At 40.2% G+C, this 19,543-nt stretch overlaps 2 protein-coding genes across 2 annotated transcripts in view; both read right to left on the bottom strand.

Moving 5' to 3' along the window:
* The window catches only part of CYFIP2 (cytoplasmic FMR1 interacting protein 2), a 72,254-nt gene extending 56,555 nt beyond the window's left edge, over positions 1-15,699 (bottom strand). Inside the window, exon 1 of the mRNA XM_088133886.1 lies at positions 15,522-15,699. The gene's annotated coding sequence lies outside the window, so the exon portion shown is untranslated. The remainder of the gene's footprint in view (positions 1-15,521) is intronic.
* Positions 15,700-16,565: 866 nt separating this feature from the next.
* Positions 16,566-19,543, bottom strand: part of ITK (IL2 inducible T cell kinase) — a 42,100-nt gene continuing 39,122 nt past the window's right edge. The window contains exon 17 of the mRNA XM_007427902.3: positions 16,566-19,016. Coding sequence (XP_007427964.1) covers positions 18,945-19,016 — 72 coding nt within the window. The 3' untranslated portion in view covers positions 16,566-18,944. The remainder of the gene's footprint in view (positions 19,017-19,543) is intronic.

The following is a 19,543-nucleotide window of genomic DNA, read 5'->3' as shown; positions in this document are numbered from 1 at the left end:
AAAGCAATAGACAGAAGGGAACACAACGATACATGGAAACTAGGTGGACAAATGTGCTTGTCCACAGAAAGGGGACAAAGATCCAAAGATGAAGTTTCTAAAACAATTTAATTGTACTTCTCAAACTATGCCAAAATGTTTCAAATCAGCATGAATCCCACGCAATTATACATTTGTGCCAAGGGTGTCAATCTGCAGTGCTTCACAGACTGAAAATTCTACAATGTACTGAAAGGCTTCCAAAAAAAGGAGTCTTCCCCACTGCAATTTGCAGCAACAAACTAACCTTTGGTGATCTTGAAAGAAGCTAAGCAAGATCAGGACTAGTTAATACTTGGATGGGAGATTACCTGGAAGTCCCAAGGCAATAGACTGGGAAATCAGGAAAAAAAAAATCCCCAAAGAAAGCAACACAAACCACTTCCTTCCTATTGCCAAGAAATATACAGTAATGTATCCAGACACAGGAGAGACTGCCTATAGAAATCACTTGTTTTTTCTTTTCCCCCCTCCTTGCAGAGTGGAGAGATCGCATAAACGGGGGGGGGGGAGGAGAAAAAAACCCAAGGAATTTCTGTGCCTGACCTGTTTTTTTCTCCCTCCCCCTCCCACAGAGCAGAGAGATTGGAGAGGAAGGGATTACAAGAGAATAAGCAGGTACACAATAGGGAATACACCAGGCTGCTTGCATAGTGTGCTCCTGGCAGCTGTGCCACCACATTGCTTTCAATGTGTATTCCCCACCGTGTGCCTGCTTACTGTCTTGTAATCCTTTCCTCTCCAATGAATGTAAATACAAACATTAATTCCCTTCTTGCTGGCTATCCCAGCATGAGGTGAGCATTCCAAAGGTGGGGGGAGTGGTTAGGAGGCAAACAAAAGGGGAAGGTATGAAACTGATTAGTTCTATCAGTTTCAACTGGCTAACCTAGTGCCAGGGTGAGCATCCAAAGGGTGGGGGAGTGGGGAAAAGGAAAGCATAGTGGCAGACACATGATTTCCCACTTAATGACTGCTTCACTTAACAACAGAGCTGCTGGTCCCAACTGTGGTTGCTAAATGAGGACTACCTGTACTTTTTACCCATTTGGTACTGGAAGGAATTTATTCACTAAAGATGTATTCACAAATAACATTAATAAAACATTTTCCCACTGCAAGGTGGCTTTTTATATCGTTCTCGCTACCTTTTACTATTTTGAAATTCACATCAGAAAAATAAATAAGCATAAATTCTGTAAAGTGATAATCTGCAAATCTGAACCTTGAAGCAATCAGTACAAACTCTGCAAAGCAAACAAATATACATCAATTACTCAATAAATTTAGGTGAAAGGGGCATTCCTGTCTTGTCTTTTAAATTCTCTTTCACCAATTCATCATGTAGCTACTATCGATGTAGAATGAAGGTCCACATTGCCAGGAAATCTTACAATATTTTCATAATAGCTTGTGAAGATCTGCATGCTTCTGAAGAGCTTTTTAGACTTAATCAAATAACATGTTATATTGCTCTTTTAAGGGCAATTTCACACCATGAAATCTTGTGAACAGAGTATAAAATATATGGAAAAACATTAATGGTAAGGAGGGGATTGTGAAGTATGCACATGTATCAGATTAATATCACATACCAAGATGCATCTCTTTTTCTGTATCTCTCAGTGGTTGGTGGCACCTGGAAAAGTGATGCATTCTCAGAGGCCCTGTGTGCTATAAGCTAAGGTCCAGAAAAGATGACAGATGGACTCAAAAATCAGATGAGGTAATTCTCCAAAGATTTCTATGACAAGTGTGATAAACAACCATGAGAGCAAAGCAGCTGCTTACCTAGCTTCATGAACATAATAGCACAGAGTAAGAGAGTTTTAGGAAGATGACATATGGGTTCCCTCTAATTTTGTGTGAAAGGACTTAATTTGAAAGTTCTTGCACATCGATAGAACCTAAAACCTTGAATTTCACTGCCAAGGTAGCAACCTTAAATATAAGACCGCAATTACCTTGAAGAATTACCTCCATTATACTAATATTTCCTCAAAGGTAATGAATTGATGTTTATCTCACAGCAATCTTATCTTATGCATTACAGGGGGTTTGTACTTGCAGATGTGCAAATTAATGTGGAAACTGCATTCACAGAAAAGCAGTCTCTTTCAACTGATATGTGAGGTAATATACAAGCTCTACTATTTTACTGCATCTTAGATATTAAGGGTAAGCAGTTCAAAGAGCTCAGCTGTTTCATCAAAAGGAAAGTTACAATGCTTGACATGATCTACACGCATACATCTCCACAATATATGGAGGGTTTGGAAACAAACAGAGAAGTCTCCAGAGGGTGGGTGGGTGCCAAAAAAGTCAAGATAGTGGCCATCACAGTGCAGCCAGAGCCCTGACCCTCTTCATGTGTTGCATGTAAAATATTGTCCTCAAATATTATTGTTTGCAAAAGCATACTAAAATTGGAGTTGGGAAAAATACACTTTTTCTTTCTCAAACTTCACAACAGAATTCTGATCTCATGTATTCTTTTCTCATACAAAATTGTTTTTTAAAGAAACAGTGAAAGAAAATAGACACAACATCCATAATTGGAGGTGTCAGCTTTTTTTCCCCCACTAGCCTCCTTAAAGTTTTAACAATTTTAAAGACATACAAAAATGTATTGGTGGAACTTTACAAGTTTCTTATCCTCTGCATCAGAAGTTTTCCTTCTACGTTATTCCCACAAGGAAGCTGTGTTCAAGGCACAGGGACATGGACACGAAACACACACTCACACTTGGCAGTCCAACAACCCTAATAAAGAAACAAATCAGATATCAGAATCTACAAGTTTCTACTGATTAGACTAATAATTTTATCGTTGTCTTCCCAATTCTTGATTTCTAAAAAGCAACTGAGTTGCTGTAGCAGTAGATCTACCCAGCTTTCTCATATGAATCAAGAACATCTGCCGGTTAACGTTAGAGTCATTATCACAAGCAATCCAAGCCAAAGAAATTTCCCTTTTTGCAAAGCTACAGCAGTGGGTTCATGGGGTCACTGATCAAAAGGTCAGCATGAAATATTAGCCAAGAGAAACCATCTGTGCCTCCTCCTAGGCCTAAACCTGGCAGGATTGACTGAAGTGAGAGCTCCAAAATGAAAAAAACAGGATGGTGGGGGAGGGGGGATTGAGGAAAGGCAAATAAGCTGTTCGTCTGTGGTTCATATATAAGTGCAACACTTCCTGCATCATCACGCCTAAGGGACAGCAGTTGCAACACCAGATTCTCAAGATGTAACTGCTGGATACCAGAGGTGGATTATTCAATATCAACAAACTTGAAAGAGGGACTTTTGAAAACCAGGCTGTTCTACCTTTTATACAGGAAATACAAAAACACAGAAAGCTCTATCTCTGTACAATCTGGAATGATTTATTGCTTCATTCATTAAAAAACAAATCCATGGCCATTTTTCACCTTTTTTTTCGTAGAGATAAACATGTATGCATTTCCAGCCACCACAAGACAAATGAAATCAGTAATATGCTAGGATCTCTGGAATGAATTTGCTCCCTGATGAACACAGAAGAGCTAGTTAATTGATTTGGGATCCTTTCTTTCCTAAATGTACAGTTACTATCTTCTGGAGATTCACAGAATACGTAGCTCAGATGTACTTCAGATATTAATCTAAGACAGCAGCATCTTCAGTGAAAAAATACCTTAAACTGGCTTGGTGACATCTGAAAAGAACTATATGGGTCTGGAAAATCTGAATGCTTACATATTCATTTGCAGATTTTGGTTGGTCATAATAAAAGAAGTACCCAATTGTATGGAACTCATAATTTGATTATGTGATTCAAAAGCTGAATCTGTTATTGATTTGGGATTCTCCAGGTTATTTTTATTTATTTATATATTTTTCTTAATTGGAGCATGGAAAGGCTAGGGGCATAAGGGAAAAAAAAGTCAGAAAGAGTCTGGTAGCACATTTTCTAACTAAGAAATATTATTAAAAGGCATAAGCTTTTGTGGGGATTTTTGGGGGAGGTATGGTGAACTGAAGATGGCTCTGCAAAAGCAGAGCTGATGACTGCGGCAAAAACCAAGGAACCAGCGAGTAAACCGGTTCCTTGAAACCTCTCCAGATAAGGAGAGGATGGGAGATTGCCCACATGTGCTCCAGATAGCTGCCCCCTGCAAGGAGACCACAGGACAGCAGTTTTCCATGGGTTTGAGCACCGGGAGACAACAGGATTAATCATCTTGCTCGAAACCGCGGCGGAGACTTTTCAAGGACACTAAGTTCGCAAACTGTTTAATCACTTTTGGAAATTGCTCATTAACTACTTCTAAGCTATTAGAGACATTCAGAATGACAATTTTGAAAATGTCAGGTGAATCTGCCTTTAATCCTGAATGAAAGAAAACTTTAATTATAAGCTTAAGAATTTAAAGAATCTGAAATAAACAGCAAAAAACTAAGTAAGATTTTGATCTTAGAAAGTTATAAACAGATCAAGAGTCCAGATAAAATTGGACTATTGAAACTTTTCAATAATATTTTGGAATTGGGCTGCCTGAGTGATGCTGTGGATGTCCTATCCCAGTGCCTGGAGGCTGTAGGGGCCTGGATGGGGCTTTGGCTCAACCCAAGCAAGACTGAGCAAGACTGAGTGGCTTTGGGTACTTGGGCATTTTGGTGTCAAGGTTTTTCCACATTTGGTCCTGGATGGGATGGCACTGCCTCAGTTGGACCCAGTATGCAATCTGGGGGTCCTTCTGGACTCACAACTCCTGCTGGAAGAGCAGGTGGTACCTGTGGCTAAGAGGGCATTTGCACACCTCAGGTTGTGCACCAGTTGCACCCATTCCTGGACCAGGAGGCTTTGCTCACTGTCACTCATGCCCTTGTGACCTTCCGTCTGGATTACTGCAATGTGCTCTATGTGAGGCTGCCCTTGAAGAGCACTCAGGAGCTTCAGCTGGTGCAGAATGCAGCTGCATGGGTAGTAAATGGTGTTGGGTACTCAGGACATGTAACACTATTGCTTCATGAGCTTCACTGATTGCCAGTGTCTTTCTGTGTGCAAATCAAGGTACTGGTTGTCACCTTTAAAGCCATTCATGGCTTGGGACTGGATAATCTGAGGGACTATTTTCTCCCAGTTGTTTATACCCATCCAATCGAGTCTGGCAGGATGGCATGCACCAGATCCTGTCAGCCAAGGAATGTCAGCTGGCGGGAACTAAGAGGCATGCCATTTCTGCCGTAGTACCTGCCCTCTGGAACACTCTCCTTCCAGAGATTAGAATGGCCCCGACCTTGTTGGCCTTTCATAAGGCCTTGAAGACCTGGCTATGTGCCTGGGTTTGGGGTCCCGAGTGTGTGAAGGGCCCCATTTCCTGGTTATGTTAACATTTATGGATTTTAATTTTCTCAGGTGCTGTATTTATTTATTTTTCTTTTTGTATTGTGATTGTAATTTGATTTTAATTGATTTTATGATTGTTCGTCACCCAGAATCACTTGTTTGAGATGGGTTGCCAAATAAAATGAATGAATGAATGAATGAATGAATGAATGAATGAATAGTTTAGGCAGAGGAAAGATATATAGGCCTGCAAGATGGTTATGTCAGTAAAAATACTGAAGGAGACTTCTGAAGAATGGAATCAGAAAATAGTAGCCACTATATCAACAGTGTCAGTAATGATGTCTGCTTCTATGGACATACTATGTCCAAAAGAGGTTACTGAACTGAAAATGTCAGATACAGAACAATTTTTAGCTGACAAGATAGAGATGGTATCAAAAGTGGATTTACAACTGAAAGGCAAGAGAATTATTTAGAAAAGGATGTTTCACTGGATGTACAAAAGAAATTGGCTGAGGTTTTAAAATTTAAGAGACTGTGGTAGATAATTTTTTCCTAGTGGGTTTCCAAAATAGGCTTGTTAAAGCCTTGAAGAACTGTGCGATGGGACAAAGAAGAAATGAAGAGAAATCAAATCCTACAATATTTCAATGGACTAAAGATTAAGACTGTTAGAAATAAAAGGAAGGAATATAAAGTTGATTTATTTGATCAAGGTTAAAATAAGATATGTTGTTACTTCTGGCTACCCCTTTTGGACTTTCTACTGATACCTGGACTGAAAAGATGACGTTTTATGGATTTGTTTATAGCTAAGAGATGGGATATGGGAAGAAGAAATAAATGTTTATAATTTTAGAGAGGGTGAAGAATTACTACATTTGTTTATACTTGTGATGAAAGTTGGAAGTTGCTTCTTTATATATCTCTTTTCTTTATTATATTCTTACTTTTCTCTTTCTTCTCTTTTTCTTTTTTTTCTTTTTCCTTACACTTTTTACTCCTCTCTATTCTCTTTTTTTAATTTAGTTTGTATTATTTTGATTTATTATCATAATCAAAATTTTTAATAAAAATTATATATAATATATATCTTGAATATATTCATCTTGAATATTTTTAGTTTTTTATGTATAGGGTTTGTTTTATATAGCCTGACTTTTTAATTAATTAATGTGGGTGTTTATTTTTTTAACAGTTTTTGAGTTTAACTCTAATTGTGAGCCACCCAGAGTCACCCTCTGGGGAGATGGGCGGAATACAAATTTAATAAATAAGCTTTCGTGAGCTGCAGCTCACTTCATCAGGTGCATAGAATAGCTAGATTGATAGGAAAGTGTATGTTTACATGATTGTTTATTCATTTATTTATTTACAGAATGTATATGCCTACTCATCACACTGAGTAGATAGGTGATACAGGTAGGGTGAAAAGGTGCATGTGGAATTATAGATAGTGGGATGAAGATCATGAGACAGAGCAAGTGAAGACGAAAGACTGAATAACAGTTGGATTATACCTGGCAGCATGAGGAAGCAATGGATTTTGGAAGAATTGCAGCCTGTAGTTGGCAAGAAGCAAGAGAGGTGAACAAGAATAGTGCATAGTGAGATCTTTGGCAGTGCCGTGTCTGTGGTCAGTGAAGACAGGCTTATTTCATGGCAGCTGCCATTGGAGAGCTGGTTGGAAGAATGTCAACAATGAGAGAGTGGACTTGGTGAGGTGGTGGAAGATTGAATGGGCACCAGGCCACAATGCAACCTCAACTAACTTGGCAAATTGCTGGAAGTGACAGTTGTAGTCGGCTGTTCAGGTTGCCAGGAAGGACTGATAAGTAGTGGCATCAGTAGAAGACAGAGGTAGAGGGACCAGGACTTGAAAGAGTACCTGGAAGTTCACTGGATGAATTCTGCAGCCTAGGGAGGTTACCAATGACCACAGGTGTCTGGTGGACTGGTGAGAACCTATTCACTGCCAAGGAAAGTTCACTGGTTGGTTTATTATTGGGGAGAATCAACAATAGCCAGGCCATATCCTAGGCCCTGGTCATAGGAGCAGAGTGACTGCCTGAGTGACCAGGAAGGATAAGTGGCATGGTGTGATGGGAGTGTGATAGGATGGTTATGTAATGGGTGAAATAGGAGGGAGTTACCAGATGTGGAGGAAGTGTTGAGGGGGTTACTCCAATGATGGGAGAGGGAGTATGGGAGTCTCAGGAACCTAATAACAGGGTGGAATATATTCCCACTGCCACGGTCTGTGGGAAATGTGACAGGAGGCTTTGCTGAGCCATTCCAGAAGAAGGAAGATCAGCAATTTTAATGCAGGTCCTAGCTTTCAACCTCATCCCTCAGGCCAGGGGGCAGGATTACTAGGCACCATAGCCTCAGACTGCTTTTGGGGAACACCACATTGGTGTGCAAAAAGACCTAATTCCTCCACAACATTGTGGAAAACAAAAATGTGGATCTGACTTGTACCACAGGACTGGATCTGACTTGCATCACAAGACACGGTTGGGTGAGGACAGGGATGTAACCATGCAAGCCTCAAAACTCTTTCTAAAAGCCATACAGAATTATTACCTTTTCTGATCTAGAGAACAATCCTTCCCAACCCAACCATCTCTCATGGACATGAGCATTATATTGCTACCATCTTCCATGACAAAGGGAGTTTTACTTGGATATAAATTTTGTCCACTCTGACCTTTGTTGCCACTGCCCTTCTTATCATACAGGAAGACCAGGAAGGGGGAAACAAGATATGGAAAAACATAAGGAGAGGGGAACTACTATACATCACTCATACAGTCCACAACTATGACATTAGAACAGAGACCACAAAATCAACTTTCTACTGGTCTTGGATAATAATAATATAGAAATAAGAGATGCAATCAATTAGAAAAGCAGAGAAAAGCATTACAGATTTTAAATTGTACACTTAGGTAATCTTAAATATGTTCAATTAAAAATAAATCACACTGTGTCATATGGGGTTTACTCCTAGATAAGCAGCATAGGAGTGTCATCCAAATATGTTTAAAATGAGAACTAAGTCTTTGCACATTCTTTTTCAAGAAGTATCATGATTAAATACTTATGAAACTATTCTAAGTTTCTCAGTCCCTACAAAGTCAATTTTGCCTTTGGAATTTGTCTTTCCTTTTAATTTCTGATTTGTTAACATGAATAATACCTGGAATTTTGTTAAAGTTACATATAACTAAGACCTGAGAGAAAGAGGCTTCATCAAACTTGATTTTCCAATTAATTTCTCAGTTGCTGAAATATTCTAAGTTAATATATAAATGGAAGAAGTAATTTATTGCTATTCCACCTATCTATCTATTCTAAGATAGCAACATGACATCCATGCCTCTTGTCACCTCCCTTCTATAGCTAAGACACCCCAATCTTGCAAGGTGTTATGGAAGAATGCCAGTTCAGCAGTCTCTAGGGCACCAGCAGCCATGGGGGGTGGGGGGGTGTCAGAAAAGACAAGACAATATGGCAATTGCAGGAGCATGATCAAAATCTCACCCCATTCTATACCTGTGTGACATTGACACACCTACAAGAGGGGTTAGGACCACTCTGCACTGCCTACCACCTTGCCTTTTTTGATCGCCACTGTGGGTGCCAGTGCTTTGTCATTTGTTATGGCCCCTGGGGTCTAGCGAGGTGGTTGTCCCTTGATCTACTTAAAAGAATCCTGTTCCTTCCTTGACTGAGCTCAGGATAGTTTACATGCAATTTCCTTCCTTTGACCGCAATTTCGTGCACACTTGTTTCAGACTAGAACTTACTGAATTCATATTCTTCTTTCTTACTGTATAGTTCTAAACTGAGCGTACGAAATTCATTTAAAATTCAGCTTTTCATAAACTTTGGAGGCTATATGGCTTTTATTCTTATTGAATTAACTGTTACTGAATAGATTGTTATTGTGGCTTTGTTGCCCAGCTTTTGAGTATGTTTACTTTGAACTGTGTGGTTCTACTCTAAACAAATGCATTTATTATTTCTCTATCACTTGCTATACATAATGCCATTCCTTGGGTCCCACTACCTCTCAGACACAGTCCAAAAACTCTCACCCATCTACTCCAATTCTTTTAATTGCTTTCAAGAACAAATATTGGCTATTATCAAATTCCAGTGGGAAAACATTTTCTTACATTTGAAGAAGAAATATTTGAGATGGAAATGAAAAAGAGCTTTGCACAAAAGCCTCAGGGAGCTGCATGCCTTTTCCTGTAGTGAGTTATAGTGCCACTGAGTTGGCAAAAAACACTCATATGAATTTACCAATCTTTTTCCTGCCTCAGTTGTCTCTGTTCCTAGTCACCTGACTTGCCTCTAAGGTAATGGGTGAGAAAATCTAATCGATTGTATATATCTTGAGGCTGCCCTTGGATAGTGTTGGGAAAAGGAGGAAAGTACAACTAGTACAGTGCTGTAAAACTAAGGACAACCTGCCTCATTCATGAGTTGGGGACAAAATAAAGACAATGTTATATGGCAGAAAAAAGATGCTGTCAAGGGATGTACAAGGAGGGACACTGCCACAGAAAAGCCATTGCCAATTTGGTGACCTCCCAATGTATGCTGACTGTAGCTCCCAAAATTGCATCCAGCACAGCCAAAGATCTGTTGCCAAGTAATTCTGGTAGTTATTGTTTCAATATGTGTGGAGAACAGGATGAGAAAGTTTAATAAAGGTAGTCCTCACTTAACAACTGCCCTCTTTAGCGACCATTCAAAGTTATGATGGTGCTGAAAAAGTAACTTTACAACCAGTCCTCGCACTTATGACTGTCACAGCATCCGCACGGTCACATGGTCAAGATGTGCAGGGACTTTGCAACTGGCGGGCATTTACGACCATCAGAGCATCCTGTAGTTACCATTTGCACGCTTCACAGCCAGCTTCCAACAAGCAGGGTCAATGGGGAAGCCGGCAGTAAAATCACAAGTCATGATCACATGATGTCTCACTTAACAACTGCATCACTTAGCAACTGAGTTTTTGGTCCTAACTGTGGTTGTTAAGCAAGGACTACTTATAGACAGTGAGCTGACACGCTGCAAAACAAAGTGTCAGACTTCAGAGTCACCTTTTGAACTCCAAATGGATCCTATGAGTTTATTGATGGTCAGGGCCCAACACTTCATCAACAAGTGTGCCTACTTGCTCAGAGAAAACACACAGATAAACTGGGGTGGTATGGAGGGGTGATGCATAAGTCTTTTAACTGGCTACTCACCCCCGGGAAGTTATTTTGCAAATGGACAAGGCTCCCCAACAAGCATTTTGTAAGTTTTCTTAACATTTTCTTAACATTTTACATATGCCTAAGAAGACACTATATTCCTAAAGAATGGAGTACTATTTTAAAAAAATCTTGTTATGAATAAAATCAGATGTTAGAAAATAAAAGTAAAAGTACTTCCTCTATAAAAGTTCATACGGTCTATAAAGAAAAAAACTTTCTCAATCAGGACAACTGAAAATTACTAAACATTAGCCAAACTATTTGGTTATATACTTTGCTGGTAGGTACAAGGTTTAACAATATTTTTTTCATAGCAAAGAACAAATTTATCAAAGACAAATATATTACAATGAAAAATCCAACAGATGTCTAAAAACATATTCCATTAACCATCTTCAGGTTTCTGAGTCAACTTTCCTCTCTTCTCTATGTAGCTGCAAGAAAGAGAATACAGAGGTAGTCCTCAACTTGTGACGGCAATTGGGACTGGGATTTCTGTCACTAAGTGATGCAGTTATAAAGCACAACTGCATCGCTTAGCAATGGCAATCCCTGCAGTCCCAGTTGCCATCATTTTCTTGCTGGTTAGGCAAGGCAAATTCCTGCCAGCTTCCCATAACTAAAGTCAGTGGAAAAGCCAGCAGGAAGTTGCAGATCCTAGGCCCACAGGCAAGTAAATGGCTGCTGCCAGGTGGGGGAAGAGCAAGGGGGTGCACAGGGGTACGGGTTAGGGTATGATAGGGTGCACAAGAGGCACAGTGTGGCACAGGGAGGGTATGCAAAGGTGTGAGGGAGGGTTGGGGAGGGTGCAAGGATGTGTGTGAGAGGTGTGGGACTCCTCAGGGTGGGTCAGGGAGGGTGTGGGGGTGTGTGAGGGTGCAAGGAGGGTGCAAGAAGCTCAGCACAGGTTGGGAGGGTGTGCGACAGGCACTGTACAGGTTGGGGAGGGTGTGCAGGGGTGCAGCACAGGTGAGAAGGGTGCATGGGGATGTGAGAGTAGATGATGTGGTGTGAATGCAGAGGGGCTGGGGGATGGTGTGCAGGTGGGGAGACTTACCCCAACAACTTGCATCCTTCCCTGCTGGCTTCCCCACTGACTTTCTGGGGAAGCCGGCATGGAAAGTTGCAAATGGCGATTGTGATCGTGGGGCACTTGGCAACTGGTCGTAAGTATAAATGGGTTGCCAAGCTCCCAGATCACAATCATGTGACCACGGCGGTGCTGAGATGGCCAGAACCTCGAGGACTTGTTGTAACCACCATTTGTTCAGCGCCATCATAACTTGGAATGGTTGCTGACCAAATAGTTGTAGGTCAAGGACTACCTATATTTCCATAAATAAAATTATTCATTTTTCTAGGTTCATTTTACACTATACTGTAAAATATTTTATTCTTATGCAATAACCCACTAATTATGGGTATGTAAATCCACTTTTTATAACTATTATGTATGAACTAGTCATTATGGCTTATTCACTGTCAACTTGTTCCATTAGTCCTCTTTAGTCAAAGGGGCAAAAAGAACTTTCAATTATATCATAATTCCCAGGCCTTTTTTCTCTTCCCCTCATCCTTTTAAAATTGCTTTTTTATCACTGCTGAGATTGAGTTGAGTCTTCAATGTTGTTGCATGTATTTGTACTTTTCTTTTGTTGACTTGTTCAGTGTCAGCAAAACAAAACTTAAAAACTATGAAAAAATTAAAGTCCGCCATATATTTGAATACAGACTGTTTAGTCTTAATCATGGTTTAGGAAAGCAAAACAAAATCAAATTGTGATGTATAATCCTGGTTTGTTCATGATTCAGAAAAGCAAGACTGAAGTAAGAGTTTAATCTCTTCCTCAAGGCCATGCCAGAGAAGGCAGGGAACAAGCCTAAGGTTAAACCACAGTTTAATACAATTTCCAAACCAAATCAATGATTCATCTTTCTTTGATGTTTCTCCTATATCAAATGTTAGCTATAAGCTTCGTTCGGCAGAGCCCTGTCCTTTTATATTCTGTAAACCTCCAAGCACAAAAATGAACTATATATAATAACAATCCAGTTTGGCACAATGAACCTCCTTATGGTGGATTCAATGAAAATTTATTTTAAAACTTACTATAGATCTCTTTCTATGTGCTATCAAGATAACTTTGACATCCATATAGTTAGAGTAATCATGCAGCAAGTTTTTAGTCATATGAATTTACCCCCTAAGAAAGCGACTTGAGAAAATGTGGCTGTACACCAAACAGTTCCGTGTGTGTGTGTGTATATACACACACATATATAAACATAGTATTTTGCATACTACAGTATATATAATTTTCAGTGTGTGTGTGTGTGTATACACACATATATATAAACATAGATTTTGCATACTATGGTATATACAATTTCCCATTCTGATTTTGATTCCCACTTGGAGCCACACTAAAGGGTTTTCAACTTTTAGAAGTGGCTTTTAACTCTTGACCTAATATAAACCTGATCTTTTTATCAATGTTTTCTCACAAGGAAGAACCACTGATAAACGTGTACAGTCTGTAGATAAAACTGAGTTTTTGGCTCTTGTAGTGAAATTTAATTTCACATCTATTTTTTATTCATTATAGTATAAAAAAATATCTTTGGGGCTTTCCTGATTGTTTTTAATTATTGGAAGTAGCCTTGGAGGTCAGCTTGGCCCCAAATTAGGGTAAAATATATAAAATCAAAAAGAGACAGAGAGTTACTTAAAAGTAAATCTTCCTGAATTCAGTGAGTACGATGTAAATATGAATAGGTCTGCAGCCTAAAATGGCAAAGAAAAGCATTCATGGGCAAATAAAAGAGATTCCAAGAAAGCAAAACTGACTTGAAGAAAAAGGTGCTTATATAGTATACACAAACGCACACACTGAAAATTAAGTTTAATTGCACTAATCTGGAAGAATGTCGTTGGTAGGTTGGTTATTTTCTTGGCCACTGGGTTGAAGAATTTCTTTTTCTTTGAGAGCTGGTATTAGCTGAAGCTTTATTTCAACATAGATTAGAGTCAGCTGATTTTTTGTATTACACCAGCCAAAAACACTTTATATCCACAAAGGTCCAATGTTTCTTCTAATGAAACAGCCTAGGAATAACACCAGATCTCTGCGTGCCTTTCTTTCCATTTCCTGTAGTTAATTCAATCTCATTACTTGAGATTTTTGTGATGTGAAATCCCTGAGCCACCATAGTGACAGCAGCAGATGGCTCAGGGGGCCCTTCAGTTTCACTAACAGCAATGTCTTTTTCACCTGCAAGCTCCAAAGTCTGGATTGTTAACTTTCACGAGGCCCATCTTAAAACCAGCCCAATGAAACTCCACTAGGCCATCTCTTTCTATCTGTCCTTCTCCTTTTGAACCCAGAGTTCTCAGCTGTCAACACAATTCTCTGCAAACCCTATTTAGCTAGTGCTTGGCACTAGGAAATAGCTAACTGATTTCCAACCCACTCACACTTTATAGGCAGAAAAGTTTGCCTCAGACGCTTGATGCTATATAGTATTATTTAAGGCATCCTCAAGGATGGAATATGGATGCTGATTTAGATGACATATAGAAGAGGAGGGCTGAAAAATTAGCTTTGGTTTATTATTGTTTAATCTGAATTAGCCACATTTCGGATTCCAAAGCTGAAATTCTAATCCATAATTCCTAGTTAGTCTAACCCTTTCTTTCAAGAATCCATTAGGACTAAGGTGGTAGAAAAACTGCCCAAATAAGTATGACTTAGACAAAAGATATATATTTTGCATATTTAACCACACAACCATCTTTTTGTATTTTTCCAGTTGATGTGCACTTGCTGTGATTCCATTTCCTTTTGAGCATTTTCTATTCACCACCCACACCCAGATGTTTGTTCCTATGCAGTTCCTATGCATCACACCTTTTAGTTTGAAAGAAAGAGAGAGAGAGAGAGAGAGAGAGAGAGAGAGAGAGAGAGAGAGAACCTCTTCTTACTAAAGTAGTGGTCATCTCCCTAAATGTATGAGAACTAGAATTTAATCCCCAAAGCCATCACTTAATTCAATCTGAGGTGTGTGTTCACAAAGATCCAATAAGCATTTCATTGCATGGAAACCCGGAGGCTGATCACATATGTTTTTCATGCAAGACATCAATGAAAAGCTTGATCGCACGGCAGTTGCTTGATGCACTCTAACAAACAAGGAGGCCTCAATGCACAGCATAGGTATCTCTAAGCATTCTGGGATATCGCCTGCAAGGTCCTTCCCCGGGCCAAGCAGGGCCCGCTCTCGCGGCAGAACGTCAGCCGCACCTGCTCGTGCCGCCCTCCCCCTCGCCCTCGCCCTCGCCCTCGCCCTCCCCGCGAGCCGGGGTCTGGCTAAGAGCCTGTTGCAGAAGGGCTTGAATGAGGGCAGCGCTCCGCCGCTCAGGCTGAGCCGCCCCGCAGCGGCAAAGCTGTCACCGCCAGCTCTTGGAGGCAGCCGCCTCCTCCTCCTCCTCCCTCGCACCCGTCAACCCACCCGAGGCCGACCGAGCCCAGCGATCGGAAGAGTTGCGGACGAGGCCACAGGCGGATTAACGAAGGGTGGGCGGAGGAGCGGAGGGAGAGTCCCGGTTCCAGCGCCCGGCTCCTGAAAGCTACACCTGCGGCTTTGCCCCTCGCTTTAGCGCCGCCCCCCCCTTCAGGCATTCGCCCCTTCCCCCGCTCCCAGCCGGGCTGCAAGCGTGTCTCCCGCCTTTCATCAGCCCGAGGAGCACCCGGCTTGCCCGCCGCTGCCGCCGCCGGAGCAGCACTCCCGACCCCTCCGCCTCGTGCTCGATGGTGGCTCCCCAAGCCCTCGTTACCCCAGAACGGCGAGGAGCCCCCGCTGCTTACCTGGCGGGAGAGGAGAGGATGCTCCCGGCCTCTGCGGCGGGCTCAGCGCTGGATACAGCGGCGAAGGAGGCAGGGATGCTACAGCGTCGACGCCGCGGCCACCGCTGCTGCCACCACTCGGCAGTCTCCACCTCCGCCGCCGCCGCCTCCCCCTCCCTTTATCGCTGCTGCTTGAATCTATTTGTGTCTCTCCCGCACACGCAGAGCAAGAGCCGACGGGGCCGTAGCCCGTGCTGACTTCCTGAGCTCTTGCGCTAAAACGACTCCTGCCCCCGCCCGCCGAGGGAAGGAAACCCTCCGTCCGCCTGCTGCACGCCCCGCCAAGCAGCGACGCTCCCCTCCCCTCCCCTCCCCTCCCAGCCGAGCAGTTTGCACCTGTTAGTCAGGCGGCAAGGATTCGCTCGTACTTCTTTTTTTTTAAATACATATGCATATACATACACACACCATTGCCTAACTAGTGGAAAATCTTCGGGCTTCCCCGTCCTCGAATTAAAAAGAATTTAAGAAGAGAGTTACCCAGATTGGCTGATCCTTGTCATTCCTACACCGAGCAGACTTGTATTTTACATGTGGGAGATGAGCTGACTGCCCTCTTTAAAACTGGCAAAAGTCCCCCCCCCTTCCTTAATATAATTGTTTCTCTTCTCTATTCCTTTAACCAAGCATGTTATAATTACTACTTTGGAAGGAAATTGGTTCTGAAACTCTGTCTGAAAAAAGCTGAAACTGCAGCGTCTCTATGACTACTGGACAGGGGGAACCATGGTGCTCCAGTCCGATGTCTTCCAGAGATGGGCTGTGACTGCAATCCCCAACCATAACCTTCTGCTATGTTGGAAGGGGTTTATGGGAACTGAAGTTCAACATATCTGAAAGGCATAAGTTGGTGGACTACTTCAGTGGGTTGTGCACAGAATTCTCTCCGAGGACATGACGGGAATTGCAACTGGATGAGTGATGTAACACGGATGAATCAGGAACATTTTAATTAACAATGCACACAGCACAAACACTTTAGGTACACAGTCAGCTTGTACATCACATCATTTATTTTAAAATGCTTATTTTAGGGTTATTCATCAACATAGAATTAAAGGAAACTTTATACAGATGACTTTAAGTGCCCATCTATACTGTCACATTTTATAAATATATATAAAACGATTACCAAGGAATCGCTGTTACTGCTCAACAGTTAGCAGCCTATAAATATTTGTTCTTATCTCTATCAGTATTTTCTTTTCTTTTGTTTTCATTATTTATTTCCTGACCTTTAAAAAAAATCCATATTTTACATTCTAGCAATGCTCAAAGTTTTTAAAATGTAAGCACAATATAAAACATAATCACAGCAGTTATCTACAAAATCCTTCAGTAGCAATGCCTTTCAAATACAGTTCAATCATTTTAAACCATCACTAAAATAACTAGGATAAATAAGTGTACATCGCCTATCAAATGGTTACTAAACAAAGAGCTTTAGTAGACCTATTTTGGCACAGAGTTATATCAGGTTGATGCCACTAAGGAAAAGTCCTTTACTGATAAATATAGTATTTTATGAAGCAGCGACAATACTATCAAATATACCTGCATGGAACTAACTTGGAAAAATAATGCATAGTGCAATTAGCCTTTATAGATAGATATAATGGGCACCTTGACATCATTAAGCAAATAACATGACACAAAGTATGTAATTTATACTTTGCTTGATGACATCATGATGCATGTGACATCACTTGCTCCCCTGTGGACACCCATGCCTTTATAACTGATTAGTGGGAACTGGAATTGTCTATTTTCCAGCCTGCAACAAGAAAACCAGAAGTGTATAGAAAGTGGACTAGACTTCTTCCATTATGTTTATCTAACCTTTAAATACATCAAGCAATTTATTCTATTCTGGAACAAAATACTTTTCCATCTAATGGTCAGGTTTCTTCAAGCTCAGGGTCTAGGACAGTTGTCCTGAGAAATGGAGGCACAACCTGAGAAGCGCTTTTCACAACTTTATTTCTTTGGAATGTTAATGTTCTACAAACATTGCAATTAATTCCTTTCACTGTGTGCTGATATATGTGTGTGTGGTGGAAATTAAATCTTAATTCAGAAATCCAAAGATTTATGTGGTCCACAATCTCCAATGGTTTTCACCTTGAAAGAGTGAGAAGTAGCGTACTCCAGAGAAGATGAATTCAGCCAGATTTCAGGCCCATAAGTGATTTACACTAGGCAAAGTTACATACTGCTTATTTTTTAAAGAAATTGTTGAAAATATTTTCAATATATTTCTGGCAAAAAAAATGAATTAAATTTGCAGGCCCAAACAGATCAGACCTACCTACCAAGTTGCATAAGAATAGTTCAGAATTACTTCACAAAAGCAATCTTTACACTTGGGGCAATTCCACAAAAAGATGATTGGATGCCTTTATATATTCATAGCAACTTTTAAAGAAAATGAGAAAAAGCATAGCAATAACCTTAGCTTAATGAACTAAATTTGTGTTCAGAAAAATACATACAATATTTTTGTGGGAGTTTTCAACACTTTTTTTTTTTGCATCAAACAATGGTGATTAGCCCTAGAAAAATGTAGTTTTTAAAAAGACCTGGCTAAAATCTTTAATTGTTGATTGAAAGGTGAAACTATCAGTCATTCACTTACAATCACCTTCCTCCTTCTCTTCTCTCTCACACCTCTCTGTCTTTCAAAATATCCAAATTGATAAAGCTTCAAGTGGCCTCAGATAATGGATTCAACTGTACTTCAGTTCAGATATCTCCTGAATCTGTCTATAATAGTGTAATCTGGAGCTGAACAAAGGATCAGGTGTATCTGATGCAAGGCCTAAATAATTTCTTTCACCGCATCCAAATTAGGATGAAGATCTAAGAGTGTCTATTCCATTCTCTCAATCTATTACTTACGACTAGAAGCAAATGTTCTACTCCTTAAGTTTCAGAACAAATAACCAGCATTCCTAACCTTCCTATTGTTGTATTTTGTCTCACCAATTAATCCATGCAATCTGTTGTTGAAATTGTTCATTTACAAATAAGCTGAATATTTTCTTTCAGCTTTAAACAAGCTTGGAGGATCTGTGTCATAGATTCATGAAATATTTTCCTGTGTCAGGCTCTAACAGATCTCTTCATCTTATGTACTGCTATTGTTATCATTATCATCTCTATCATCACAATTCCATTATTTGAAATGGAAATAGGCTCCGGAACAGCATATCAGACTACTAGATACAGTTCTGTATCTTGTACTATCCACTTTCTTGGTTCACAATTCTCTCAGAAGGCCAAGAGTCTTCTTAGTATCTCAGTTACAGCTTGGTTAGTCCTTCAAAATATAGATAATGATCACAAAAATATATATTTTTCATATCTTCTCAAATCCATTAATCCTTACAGATCAGATTCAGAAATTTCATTGAGATGGTAGAGCAGGTGGGAGAACGATGGTCTGTCATTTTGCTTCTGAAGAAGAAAAAACAAGGGAAGAGAATTAAGTGCTAACTTGTGAATCCACTAGAATGGCAATAATGAAAAACAGTCTATAACAAAATAACATTGTTTAGGTGAGCATAGCGTATTCATGAATGAGGTCTTCCAATGGCAAATTTATTGATAATTTCCTCCCTCCTGGAGGTGAAGCCATTTGAAACTGATGGGAAAAGTCAGAAGGGAAATCTGTAACAAAGCACTGTGCTACTAGATGAATGGTTCAACTTTACAAGAAAAATATTTAACCCTATTTTTAAATAAGGATAATTTTAAATCCAAATATAAAATGGCACATTCTAAATAATGTTTATTTTTAAAAAAAAAATGGTGGGCCATGGTTATAATATCTTCACGTTGAAAGTGAAGGTGAATATTTGCATCCTTTGGGCATTTCCCCACTGATGGAAACTCTTTTGACAAGGGATCACAGATTCTTGTGATTTAGATACTAAATAGTAACATTATACATGATCCTCATACCTTAGTATGTACAGTTGAAT

Source organism: Python bivittatus, unplaced genomic scaffold (genome assembly GCF_059951505.1).
Source record: "Python bivittatus isolate LINGU-HERP-01145 unplaced genomic scaffold, Pbiv_v1 ctg000080_np1212, whole genome shotgun sequence".
NCBI lineage: Eukaryota > Metazoa > Chordata > Lepidosauria > Squamata > Pythonidae > Python > Python bivittatus.
This window is presented reverse-complemented; position numbering and strand designations above follow the sequence as displayed.